At 35.4% G+C, this 13,202-nt stretch overlaps 2 protein-coding genes across 2 annotated transcripts; one reads left to right on the forward strand and one right to left on the reverse strand.

Annotated features, from left to right (window-relative positions):
- The first annotated feature begins 3,568 nt into the window (after positions 1-3,568).
- Positions 3,569-7,395, forward strand: LOC144571661 (HIPL1 protein-like). The gene is made up of 7 exons (XM_078321009.1): positions 3,569-3,704; positions 3,809-3,966; positions 4,520-5,254; positions 5,487-5,709; positions 5,881-6,059; positions 6,218-6,474; positions 6,819-7,395. The coding sequence occupies exons 1-7, from the start codon at positions 3,617-3,619 to the stop codon at positions 7,090-7,092; spliced, it is 1,914 nt and encodes a 637-aa protein (XP_078177135.1). The 5' UTR covers positions 3,569-3,616; the 3' UTR covers positions 7,093-7,395.
- A 504-nt stretch (positions 7,396-7,899) lies between these two features.
- On the reverse strand, positions 7,900-11,221 carry LOC144571660 (pentatricopeptide repeat-containing protein At5g57250, mitochondrial-like). The gene has a single exon (XM_078321008.1). The coding sequence runs from the start codon at positions 11,092-11,094 to the stop codon at positions 7,939-7,941; it is 3,156 nt and encodes a 1,051-aa protein (XP_078177134.1). The 5' UTR covers positions 11,095-11,221; the 3' UTR covers positions 7,900-7,938.
- Between the last annotated feature and the right edge of the window lie 1,981 nt (positions 11,222-13,202).

Consider the following 13,202-nt stretch of genomic DNA (forward strand, 5'->3'; position numbering starts at 1 on the left):
ACTTTATTCTTTTGTATGTGTTTGCAGGTAAACACGAATAGAAGGGATTCAAGTGCTCGACCAGTGAGGTTTAAGCCGCATAGTGATAGGGTATGCCTCACATTGAGTCCATTTTGATGTCGATAGGGTTTTGGTATGGTATTTGTGTATAACCATGTTATCGGACCGTGTCGAGTGGTTTTGTAAACCTAATTGTATACTAAACGTTTACTGTGATTTAATATGAATTTTTTTTATGTTTTAAACTGTGTATAAAATGTTAATGGGAATGGTTTATATTGATTTGGAAATATGGGGATCGATCGAGTTGAAATCGGGGAAAAGAAATGGTATAAAATGGGAATTGATTTGGGATTGTTTAATCTTTCAATTATATAGTTATTGCACGAATTTATATATACTATTGAGTATATTATCATAATCTATAAATGTATTTGTATAAACATGATTTTAAATCGAGTTAAATGAGAAGTGGTGATGTTGTAAACCGATATTATGTTAGGTTTACACCGTAATTGCCTTGTGAATGTATAGTCATCTATATATTCACGGCGTAACTGCACGACCCCTAGTTCCGGGGTGTGACAAAAACGCATTAAAGAGTACTCAAGTATTTCAACAGCAAAAATAAAAAGATACTTACAGACAAATAAGGATTAATGAAGAACCATTTATCCTTGACAGACGTCTCAAATTGCATGACACTCAGAACCATTTCAACCAACTACAAAACAAACTATCAAAAACATTCAAATCAAAATCAATGATGTATCAAGTAAAGTAAAATTACTTCATATATCCAGTAAAATTACTTCATATATCCAGTAAAATTACTTCATATATCAAATTACTTCCTGTATACTGTAAAATTACTTCATGTATCCAGTAAAGTAAAATTAATTCATATATCCTGTAAAATTACTTATATATCCAGTAAAATTACTTCATATATCAAATTACTTAATGTATCCTGCAAAATTACTTCATATATCTAGTCAAATTACTTCATATATCTAGTAAAATTACTTAATATATCGAATTACTTCATGTATCCTGTAAATTTACTTCACGTATCCTGTAAAATTACTTCATATATCCAGTAAAGTAAAATTACTTCATGTATCAAATTACTCCATGTATCATGTAAAATTACCATAGACAATTGAGCTGCTACTACTTGAAAATTACCAGAGACGATTGTGCAATGTAATCAAACTTGAAAATCTTTCGAAATTTGTAGTAAATTTACCAGACACGATTAAAAATAGATCTCCAATCCCATTGAACTCAAAAATTCGTGAAGAGCAAAGGTAAAACAAACAACAAATTGATGAAGGGAAATCAATGATTGAGGCTGCTGTTCCTCTTCGTTTGTCACCTATGCATTAATTAGGAATATCAAAATTCAAAATCGATTTGATCAAAAGAGAAAAGAACTGCATTTAATTACCTTGAGACATATATAAATCTATCAAAGGACGTGTAGATCAAATCCGGATTCGGATTCAGACCGCGATTTGATCTTTAACGGCAAAATCAAAGCCGTGTAGATCAATTCTACCTCCTTTCTTGCCCCGAAAAGCAACCCTCCAGTTTCAGCCCTAACTTCCCTCTTGTAAGTATTAGTACCAGTAGCAAGAGCAAATCCAGTCTCTGCCCCCACCTGTCGTATGCTCGTACTCCGTCGCTGCCACCCGTTTGGCGCTGTTAGGACCTTGCTTGAAAAGGATCAGTGTTAGGACCTTCCTGTTAGGACATTGCTTAAAATAATATAATAACAATTTTTAAAACATAAAGAAAAAGTGTCATTTCACTTGCACCAATCTTGTAAAATTCATCATTCAATGCTGTAACTTAAATAACAAATCTTATAAAAAATGTCATTCAAATTTTCAAACATCCAGAAACTTTCAATATGCACCAATACTGTAAAATTCATCATTCAATGCTGTAACTTAAATAACAAATCTTATAAAAAATGTCATTCAAATTTTCAAACATCCAGAAACTTTCAATATGCACCAATACTGTAAAATTCATCATTCAATGTTGTAACTTAAATAACAAATCCTACAAAAAATGTACTTCACATTTTTAAAATATCAAAATCGCAAATCTAAACTGGAAAATCACAAAATCGTAATATTTCAGAAAGAAATTTGTCAAAATATCATAAATCTACAGAAAATTATAAGAATAAGTGTAACCTTGAGTATGTGGATATCTATGTGCTCCCAATGATACTGGTAGCCGCTTTATTGATGAAAGTCTTATTCCCATCCCTTCCTTTGTCGTTAATGGACTTCAACACCAGCGCCTTCTTCATCTTGTCATAGGCGGTGTCGTGTAGATCTGGATCGAATAAGGGGAATGAGAGATCGGAAAGAGAGATCAGAAAGAGAGAAAGAGAGATCAAAACTTTTGTTTCTGTGAGAGAAAGAGAGATCAGAAAGAGAGAAAGAAGAGAGAAAGAGATATTCAATTGAAAGAAGAGATAAAGAGAGAAGAGAGAAAGAGAGAAAGAGAGAAAGAAGAGAGAAAGAAGAGAGAAAGAGAGATCAGAAAGAGAGAAAGAGAGAAAGAGAGATGAGAAAGAGAGAAAGAAGAGAGAAAGAAAGAAGAGAGAAAGAGAGATGAGAAAGAGAGATCGGAAAGATAGCTCGTTAGAAGAAAGTGGGGGACCGACAGTTAGAATGGAAGTTGGATAAGGTTGTGGATAGATGGTGGACAAAACCCAGTGGACAGAAACATTTTCTCATATTTTTAACATGAGGAGCCCCAGCACAAGCACTCATCCCATGGGATTCTGAGACCTGTTTTATATATGTCGATGCAGAATTTTTGTGAATTTTGTTTCCTATGTGTTTTTTTAATAGCAAAATTTATTATTCACGCATTTAATCTATCTTATTTAACATCAAACGGCGCTGGAAAAATCCTCAGAATTTTGTTATATATTCTGGCGACCTTTTTAAAGGCCAACAAATTAAATTGTGCAGTTTCCTTCTTCTTTTTTTCAAGTTTTCAACCATTTATTGCTAATGACATGTCAATGGGAAAAACAATTATATCTTCCTGTTTTTACACTTAATTATCTCTTCGATCCATAAGTGTATCATCTTTTCATTTTTGAAAAAAGTTCTAACGTTAGGTTAAATTAAGATTAATTTTACTGATCGATCATTTGATTCTTATATTTATATTTTTCTTGTAATAGTAAACCCTCCACTAGTCCACTCCACTTAATTATAAGTTATAACAAGTCTGCAGAGCGCAGGTAGTTCTGTTAGCGGTTTTATCTGGGCAAATGTTGATGTAATAAATTTAAGCTCTATTGCAATATTTTTTTTCTTTTTCTGGCAATAACGTACTTCATCTTTATATTCTATTTTTTTGAGCTGGGAACCAGCTACTTGAAAACGGCAGAAAAGAATAAAAAAAATCAAACATCGTGCTAGCTTCTTTTCATTGGTTTTGGAAATTAAACCAAGTATCATTGCTTTACTATTCAAATACAGAATCCAACTAATTTCCTTTTTCTCATCCTTATAAATAGAGAGACCGAGAAAGAGAACAGAACAGTCACTCCGAGGAGGCATTCTCAAATTTGGTAGAGATGAGGGGTGAAGTTGTAACTCTTTTTCTCTTCCTCTCTCTTCTTCTCTTACCAAGTTGCTATTCACTGCCCTTGTGCACCGACTCAAGTACGCTCTTTCTCTGAAACCTATTGCAATGTTTTTTTAGTTGCAAATTTATATAAATTCTTAGTTCCTATGTCGTTCATTTATTGCTTGACATATATATACAGCTTCGCCGATAACAAGGAATACTACTCTTGCCTTCTGCGGCTACAGTGGGCCAACCTGTTGCAATGCCACCGATGACTCAGCTATCCAGGCCAAATTCACAGCAATGAACATCACCGATGCGTCATGCGCTTCGATTGTCAAATCAATTGGTTGCGCGGTATGTATTAACTCTTTACTATAATTTTCTGAAATATCAGGGAATAACTTCTTATTTTTCAAAAATACATACATGGACATCTGATTCGGCGATTCCCCATACAATGTTTGGCTAATTCTTGTCAGATATAGCCTCGACATCTATATGACATTCCTTCGACCGCTTCTATTCTAACTTTTTTTTAAGAAAAATGGCAGTTTGCATTTCTTTCATTTTTGTTATCACTTTCTCATCTTTTTCTGTATATCCGTTTTGTTCTTATACATTGATGCTTCATTAGAAATTACGAATACTCAATATTTAAAATACATATATATAAATGATTCACAAATTAACTATTATTGGTCATCATATGACTATTAGTTTCTTGCATTTTCCAAATTTTCTTATGCATAAATGGTAATGACCACCGGCCACCGGGACCGGGTGATGAGTAGATGTTCAGGTATTTAAAATAATTTAAATTTTGAGGAAACTGGAAACTTGTGCCATCTAATTATATTCATCTTAGAAAAAAGCAACTCACACAACCAATTTGGCTCTTGCATTGCAGAAATGCAACCCATATTCCGGTGAACTATACACTGTAGACACTACACCGCGCACAACCCCCATCCTGTGCAACAAAAAGACAAGTGACTTTTGTGCCACAACATGGGGCGCATGCAAAGATGTTGTCATCGCAAACAATCCCATCACGGGTTCCTCCTCACCGACCAAACTCTCAGATTCATTTCACTCGTCAGCAGACTTCTGCAAGTCGGCTGGTGGCCCTGTAACAAACCAAACTGTCTGTTTCAATGGCGTCTCTGCCACATTTCCACTGACCAAACCAACTTCATCACCTGAAGGAATTTGCATTGAAAAACTTGACAACGGTTCCTTCATCAACATGGTACCCCATCCAGATGGCTCAGATCGGATTTTCTTATTTACCCAGGCCGGAAAGATATTCTTGGCTGAGGTGCCAAACCATGGTTCTAAGAAGACGCTAAAATATGATGCTTCAAAACCATTTCTTGACCTGACGGACCGAGTACTCTTTGATGGGGATTTTGGTCTGCAAGATGTCGCATTCCATCCAAATTTCAAGAAGAATGGGCGGTTTTTTGTGTCATACAATTGTGATAGCACAACAACACCAAACTGTCTGGGGAAGTGCTCATGTAACCCAGAAACAGGCTGTGATCCATCTGTTATTGGCATCATTAATGGTACAACACCGTGCCAGTTTCAGGAGGTTGTTGCTGAGTATACTGTCAATGGAACCTCATCTTCTCCTGCCACGGTAAGTCGTTTCCTTCTTATTTATTACTAAATCAGAATAATATTAGGTTAACCAATGGAATTGGGTGAACTAATTGATTATTTGACAGAAGTCAGCATGACTTGTCTGTACAGTAACTGACAGACAATCTTGGGATTAATTAGATAGAGCCCGTACCGTACGGGTGTTTGATCGATATGCAATATTCAATCATGTCTTTTTAATCAATGCATTTTTCTCTTGCTAATTTTAGGCGACAATTGCCAGTAAAATTGAAGTGCGAAGGATATTCACCATGGGTCTTCCATACATAGACCAACATGCAGGTGAAATATTTTTTGGTCCGAAAGATGGTTATCTGTATCTAACAAACGGAGATGGCGGGAACACTACCCATGGAGATCCATGGAACTTTTCTCAGAAGAAAAAATCACTGCTGGGGAAAGTTCTCAGATTGGATATAAACCATTTTCCGAGTAAGTACGCATGGAAAAAGGATTTGCATTTTTGCTTATTATTTTCTTTTTTGAAAGAATTTATTTTTGTTCTTGTTGTTTTTATTTTAATTTTTTTGGTTTACTTGCAGGCTTATAGAAACCAATTGAAAATTATATATCTTCACTCTTGATTGATTTTTTATTTATCAGCTCCAGCTGAGATTGTCAGCCTTGGATTGTGGGGAAATTATACGATTCCTAGCGATAATCCATATACTAAGGACACCGAATTGAAGCCTGAGATTTGGGCCTTGGGCTTTAGAAATCCATGGCGGTGCAGCTTTGATTCGGAAAGGCCATCTTACTTATTTTGTGGTGAGACAGGACAGGTACTTTGCTTCCCATAATCTCAAATGCAAATTGACATTATTGAAATAATGGGAAATTATCAAATTAATGTTGTGCATAATCCATTTTATTCCCTCAACAATATTAATGCCTTTCGTTGACTTGTTATTACTAACATCTAATTATTTTTAATGGTTAGAATCATGCCAATGCTTCGTCTACGTTTGAAAAGGTGAGTCTGGTCACAAAGGACGGCAACTATGGCTGGAGAGTCTATGATGGCTTTGATTTGTTCTCCCCAATCTATGCACCCGGGGGTAGTACACCGCCTGGCTCAATAAATCCAATCTTCCCTATATTAGGCTATCACCACGCAGAGACACATAATCCATCCTTTGCTGCACTTGTTGCGGGATACGTCTACCGGGCAGAAACCGATCCATGCTTGTCCGGAAGGTACAAATATTCATAGAAATATAACATCAGTACTAGTGTAGTTTACCACTTTACCTACATATATACCATACTAGAATTAATGGAACATCTTTTTAAAATCAAATTCAGACAGAGAACTCAAAGAAAAATTATTAAATTAATAACTTGAGCTCAAGCACCTGCTCTTGAGCTCAACAAGACGATAGAGACTTAGAGTGAAAAGACAACGTCAGTATACACTACACTACACACCACAACATTACAATATCAAATTTACCAGATTTAAGTAATCCATGATACGGCTAACATGTTTCATCCATGTCCTCGTATTCACCATTTTTTTTTATTTTTTATTTATTTGTCAGGTTCATATATGCCGACATATTGGCAGCTGATATGTGGGCTGCTGCAGAAATCCCATACATGAGCGGCAATTTCACCACGCAGAAAGTCAACTTCACCTGCTCCAAGACGACACCTATCCCTTGCAGTTTTGTCGGCTCAACAAGCATTCCTAAGCTTTCTTTTCTACTATCAATTGGCCAGGACAACAACAAAGATCTGTTTTATATTACTCAAACAGGAGTTTACAGGATTGTTCGATCAGTCCATTGCGGTTTCAAATGCAATAAATCGTGATTTTGTGTATCTCTCTCCAGCATCAGTACCTGCGCTACCTTGAAGTAATTACCTGGCCCCCAATTCTATACATGCCTCAAGTTTGGATTAGTGTTGGGTTTAGCTGAGAGTTCTCATCTTCTGGTGGATTATTGCTACTGAATTTCATTTCATTTTACTTGTTTATGTTGTCCTTTGATTATCTTTCCTTGTGTGTGGCCTTTCTGTGATGGTATGGGATTTGTATGAATTCATTTCTTTAGTTATGTTGTTGTGTACTGTACTATGTAATTGTTTGCCTGTGGGTATATACATATTTTAATTTCCTTTTGTTTCATTTTGGTTGATGATACTCCCAAGTGCTTGTATCATTGTAGTACTAGGTTTTCATAATATAGTTAAAAATATTTCTCTTTGCCTGATCAGGGTAATATAACAAATTCAATTTATACAAACAAAGAGCATTCTTAACCTAATTCGCACTTGAGAAAGCAGCACAGACATCTTGAGTTTGATAGTTTCTACTTGGGTAAATCGAGACTACCTAAACCTTTTCTTTTCAAACTAGCGCATATATATGCCAAATCATCTTTTATCGTTCTTTTTTTTTTTTGTCATAGTAAAAACTAGGTTGTAGTAATTGCTAGCACAGAGGCACTACACACAAAGGCAAAAACTGAGAAAGATGCATTGAAAACATCTCATCTTGTCTGGCCTGTAGTAGTATGAGTCTCTTTTTTCTCAGATTTTGATTTGAATTGATGGTCGCCTCAAGCTCAATCTTTATAAGAACAACAACCAACTAAATACCTACATTCAGCAATAGAGTAAACAGAAGAACCATCTAAATCTGTATAAGTCATTCAATTAACCAGAATTCAGAATCATTGCATTTATTACATCACTAGCGTTCTTAACCTCCCCTTTCATACACAATGCTGCAACAGTTGGGTAATAACTATCAAAATCGTCAAAAAGCGATTTACCTAATAAATTCTCGCCATTATTCAGATTATTCTCCTTCAATTTATATAAATCCTCTGAATTTTTCGAACTTGAATTAGATATGTAACCCACCTCTCTTAGTATAGTTACCACCTCATGTATTTTTCCTTGCTGACATGCATCTGATAATATGGAAACAAGTGGCTCATCATAAATCTCACCCCCAGATTTATTTACCAGTACCTGGATTTCGGTGCAACTGAGCATTTCTCTTAGTATCCCTCTAGCCTCCTCCAACCTACCCCTGGAATAAAACCCATCAACCAAATGCATAAAGCCAAAAAATGTTGGTAAAATGCCTTTCCTTTTACACTCACTAAAGAAACCAAATGCATCTTCCATGTCACCTCTGAATGAAAAACCCTTGATTAAAGCATTTATTGTAAATTTATCTGGTTGTATATTATATTTCTCATCCATATTCGAAAGAAATTTTATTGCATCCTCTACTAAACACATATTGCAATAACCGGATATAACCAAGTTACAAACACTAGTATCAGGTGTAATGCCTCTGTTAAGCATTTTATCAAACACCTTGCTTGCATCCTTCAAAAGGCCTTCTTTGCATAAAGCAGCTATTACAGGGGTGTAAGTGTAAACTGTCAGCTGAACATCGCTCCTCTCTAAAGTATCCAAAACCCGAAAAGCTTCAACAAAGCAACCCTGGTTGCACAACCCATTAAGAATTGAGTTGTACAATTCAACATTTGAGCAGATCCCTCTTTCGCTCATGCTTTCACATAGGTCCAGTGCTTTCTCAATAGAACCAGCTTTACAAAGGCCGTCGATCACTGATGTACAAATAATAGAGAGATCAATGGAGATTCCATTTTTGTTCACTTTTTCAACAATATTACATGCATCATTTATTTTAGCTTCCTTCACGAGCTTAAGAACAGCCTCCCTCACAAGACAATCTGAAATCACCCCCTGGCTCATGGACCTTGAAGAATGTAGTGAGAGTAGGTTAAGTGTTGTAATATCAAAAATCCTATGCAACTTTATGCACTCACATAAAAAACAAAGGGTGGTGCGTTCTTCAATTCTATTTTGAACAAGGCTCTTCAAAAGCATGTTACTTGTTTTACATGTAATTCTCAGGCCTCTCTTATGCAAGGAAAGGTACATCTTCAATGCCTCATTAGGGCATTTTTTTCGGCTTAAGAAATTAATACCATAGTCACAAATTGAAGACAAAACCGCACCATTTTCAAAATTTTCTATCTCTCTGACAAGCTTTAAAACTCCTTCCGCACCATTTTCTTCAAATTGAGCCAAAAAGAGTTTGAAGCTTGTACTTGAATCAGGAACCAGAAGTTCATTTACAAGGTCCACAAAAATATGAACGGCCATATCTAATCTACCTGCTTTAATTAGTCTTCTAATGATAAAATTATGGCATGTGCTACTGAGGTGAGGAGAGGACTCTCTACACTGTTTAAACAAATCCACTGCCTTGTTTGATTCCCCATTTTTGCAATAACCATCAATCATTGTACAGTATGTAACTGAATCAGCAACTAGGTTCCTTTCAAGCATTTCATCAAACAGGTTACATGCATCACCAACCTTACCAATGGCAAACAATGCCTTGATCAGCATGTTACACGTCACAATATCCATGCTAAGGTTAGATATTTCTAGCCTCTTCTTTATCTCTATTATGCCTCTTTCATCTCTCTCTTTCAAAAAGCCATGTAACAAAGTTGTATAAGTGAAGTTATCTGCAACTAGACCTTGTGCAACCTCGCTTGCTTCCTTTGTTCTTCGTGCTTTACACAGTCCATTTATCAGTGCATTATATGTTACAGTTCCTGGTTTAATCCCCTTATTTTTCATTTCTCTAAGGAAACCAACGGCCATATCTAAATCTCCATTTTTGCACATGCTATCTATCAGAATTGTTTCCGCAAAATTATCAGAACTAATGCCCAACTCTTCAATTTTGTAATAAACTTGCAATGCCTCCTTGAACCGGCTTCTATTGCAAAAACCACCAATTAATGCTGTTAAAGTCACCAAGTTAGGGCTGATATTTCTTCTCGTCATCTCATTTAAAAACCCAAATACCTTTTCTACACTGCCTTCCTTGCAAAAACCTTCTATGATATTGGTATAATTAACAACATCAGGATTTAGGCCGTTCTTAATCATTTCACAATATTTCATCAATCCATCCATTAAAAGTCCTTTTCTGATATATCCAGAAATCAAAGTACTATAGAGAACTGGGTCTAAAACAATCCCTTTCTCCTCCATTTCAGAAATCAAATAAGAAGCCTCCTCAATTCTACCATCTTTGCACAGTGCATCAGCTAAAGCTGTATATGTAACCAAATTTGGAGAAAGGCCTAATTTTTTTACTCTTTCATAAAATCTTATACCCAATTCAAGCTTCCCGATCTTAGAGTACCCAGAAATTAACATGCTACATACATAGTTCCAATTTAGGCATTCTATCTTACTTGCAGACATTACCTCAAACACCTTCAGTGCAGTATCCATCTGGCAACTATAGCAAAATACTGATGTCAGGGTGGATAGAGTATTCTTAGAAGGTAGCAATTCATAATTGTCCACAAACTCTTGTAATAAACCAAAAGCCCAATCGGGGTCTTTGTCCAAGACGCAAACTTTAACTACCAGAGCATTTAAAATGCCATCATCAGCCTTAATACCAAAATTGCCCAAGTAGGAGATGAAATTCTCCGAAGCTTTTGAACCACCACAGGACTTCAATAGAGCACATGCTAGAAAGCCGTAAGATTTCGGGTTTGGGGTAATGGAGTTAGAGATGATCTGAGAGAATAAAGTGAGACAAAGTTGAAGCCTTTGGGATCGGAGGAAAAAGGAGAGGTAGCGGTTTAGGTCGGTGATTGAAGGCGTGACGCCTCGCTTTATGAGGTTTTGTATGGTTAATCGCTTGGCTATGGGTTTGGGAAATTTTGTTGTAAGAAAGGAAGTGGAAGAGGTAGAAGACGAGAATCTGTGGAAAATTTGAGAAGGGGATTTCATAATAAGTGTGAATTCTGCTGCTCCAGTGAATCATAACCTGCCAACGAGAGAGTTGTGGATTTGCTGACGAGTTGGAGTTGGAGTTGGAGTTGGAGTCCGGCCTGAAACGAGAGAGTTGTGTACCGGACTACCGGTGTACGTCTGTTGTTGTGTGTGCCAGGCTGCCAGCAATTAAATCTAAGTTTAGCTAGTACAAATCATAATCTAACAATTAAGAATTACCAGCAACATAATTAACCACTATCATCGATGACTCAGAGAGGGAAGCAGAAATATTAAATATATAGGAGAGTCTAGCTCGTTAAATTATAAACCCAATAAACGCTTTTCCTGGTCTAGAAGCTGTTCTGTCCGCACGCTGAGGTAGTCGTAGTACCACTGAATTAAATCTCAGTTTTAATTCCATCATAATTATATTAAGGATGGTCGTTAGGCTTCAAATGGATGATCAGATATTAATTATTCGGCTGTATTTCGATCCGTATTCAGTTGAAAATATTTACAAAATAAGACTCTAAAATAGTTATGAGGAAAATTAGATTTCTGAATTATATTGCTTCTTCGAATATAATTATTTTAATTATTTGGTTCCTATCATATCATATCTTACTTTATTTTTGTTGGAGAATAAAGGCGAGGGAATCACAAGTTATCAAAATGCCTAAAGATATAAAATATGTGAACAATGTAGCATGCAGTACAGTAAAAGGAGAGACAGTTCAGTTATGAATGTTAGTGAATTATATTACTTTCATATGCCACTTTGGATATGCCCAAAATTCTCTAGCTTTCTCTTTCTTATTTTTTTTCTTTGAGAATAAATTAAAAATCAAAAGAATAACAATTGATTGCAAAATACGTTTCCATATATAAGAATTAATAAACCAAAGAATGAAAAGACAACAGCTAGTTGACATATCTGATATCTCAAGCTATGCCAGAACTTTTTTTCTGAAGCTAGCTTCGGCAACGAACAGGCAATTAATATTATTTATTTTTTCTTTTGTTAATACTTTTAAGAGTAAAACGAACGAGTACGTTTAACAATTTCAGCCACTAAATATAGGGAGAATTTCATGCATATCCTTCAAATTTTTCAAAATTACGTATTTAACCCACAATTTATCCAATTTATTAGGGTTTTTTTTTATTAAAGCTCATTTTAAATTTATAAATATCCATTTATCATTTATTAAAAGAAAAGTAATTGGTATGTTTAAAAGAAATGTTCAGTTTTCTAATTGGCCGGTTGCATATGAGTGCAAAAAAAATTTTTTTTTCTAATTGTGACTCACATACTGTCACACCCCCGATCCGGAGGTGCGACGAACCTACCGCGTCTATTTACCATTCAATATACGTAACACAAGGCATGGATCTTTTTATGCATTGCCAATAGCATCCATTATATTTAGTCACATCCCAATTTATTTAGCAAAAATTACCTGAGATTTTATAGTGGATGATGCTAGATAAATACTCTATGCACCATGTCAGATAAAATAACCCAAATCACATATCACTAGGTGACCCTGCTGTCAAATATAACCCGGAAGCACTCTTTGTCTTCGTATAATAAACCTGTAACCCACAAGGGGAAACGAGTGAGAAATAATAAATTATTTCTCAGTGCTGATTGCCACTCAGATTATTGGATTCGAAGGAAATCCATATTCAGAATGAAATCACCGCACGAGAAACAAACATTTCATTATATAATGACGAATGCAAATGCTCAATAACAGTATTTCAATTGAACAACAAAAATTAGATAAATAAATAAGAACTCTAATAATCTTATCATAATAGATGGTTTGGGTCAAAGTCTTTTTAATCCATAAAGTCTGGTAATGTTTGAAACCTAATCTTTACAACCACTAAGTTTGGTAATATTTGGTTTCTTAACTTTACAATTTCTAGTCTGGTAACACTGAAAGATACTATAACATGTATCTGTAGTGTCAGGGATTATACCATTCTAACTATTCTGACATATTGTTAACAGAACCAATACGGAAACAATATTTCAATACTGTCATTATCGGAAAGAAAATCAGGATAAGACAGTTACCACAGTTCATTAGTTTCACAATCACAATTCACATTTA

The sequence above is a fragment of the Carex rostrata genome, chromosome 19, assembly GCF_964058835.1.
Source record: "Carex rostrata chromosome 19, lpCarRost1.2, whole genome shotgun sequence".
In the NCBI taxonomy this organism is placed as follows: Eukaryota; Viridiplantae; Streptophyta; class Magnoliopsida; order Poales; family Cyperaceae; genus Carex; species Carex rostrata.

Bases quoted from the DNA above. Each gene is read 5' to 3' on its own strand.
- LOC144571661 (XM_078321009.1), top strand. From the start codon at position 3,617: ATGAGGGGTGAAGTTGTAACTCTTTTTCTCTTCCTCTCTCTTCTTCTC. The intron at 5,255-5,486 runs GTAAGTCGTTTC...TGCTAATTTTAG, and splicing joins CCTCATCTTCTCCTGCCACG to GCGACAATTGCCAGTAAAAT. The intron at 5,710-5,880 runs GTAAGTACGCAT...TTTATTTATCAG, and splicing joins GGATATAAACCATTTTCCGA to CTCCAGCTGAGATTGTCAGC.
- LOC144571660 (XM_078321008.1), bottom strand. From the start codon at position 11,094: ATGAAATCCCCTTCTCAAATTTTCCACAGATTCTCGTCTTCTACCTCT.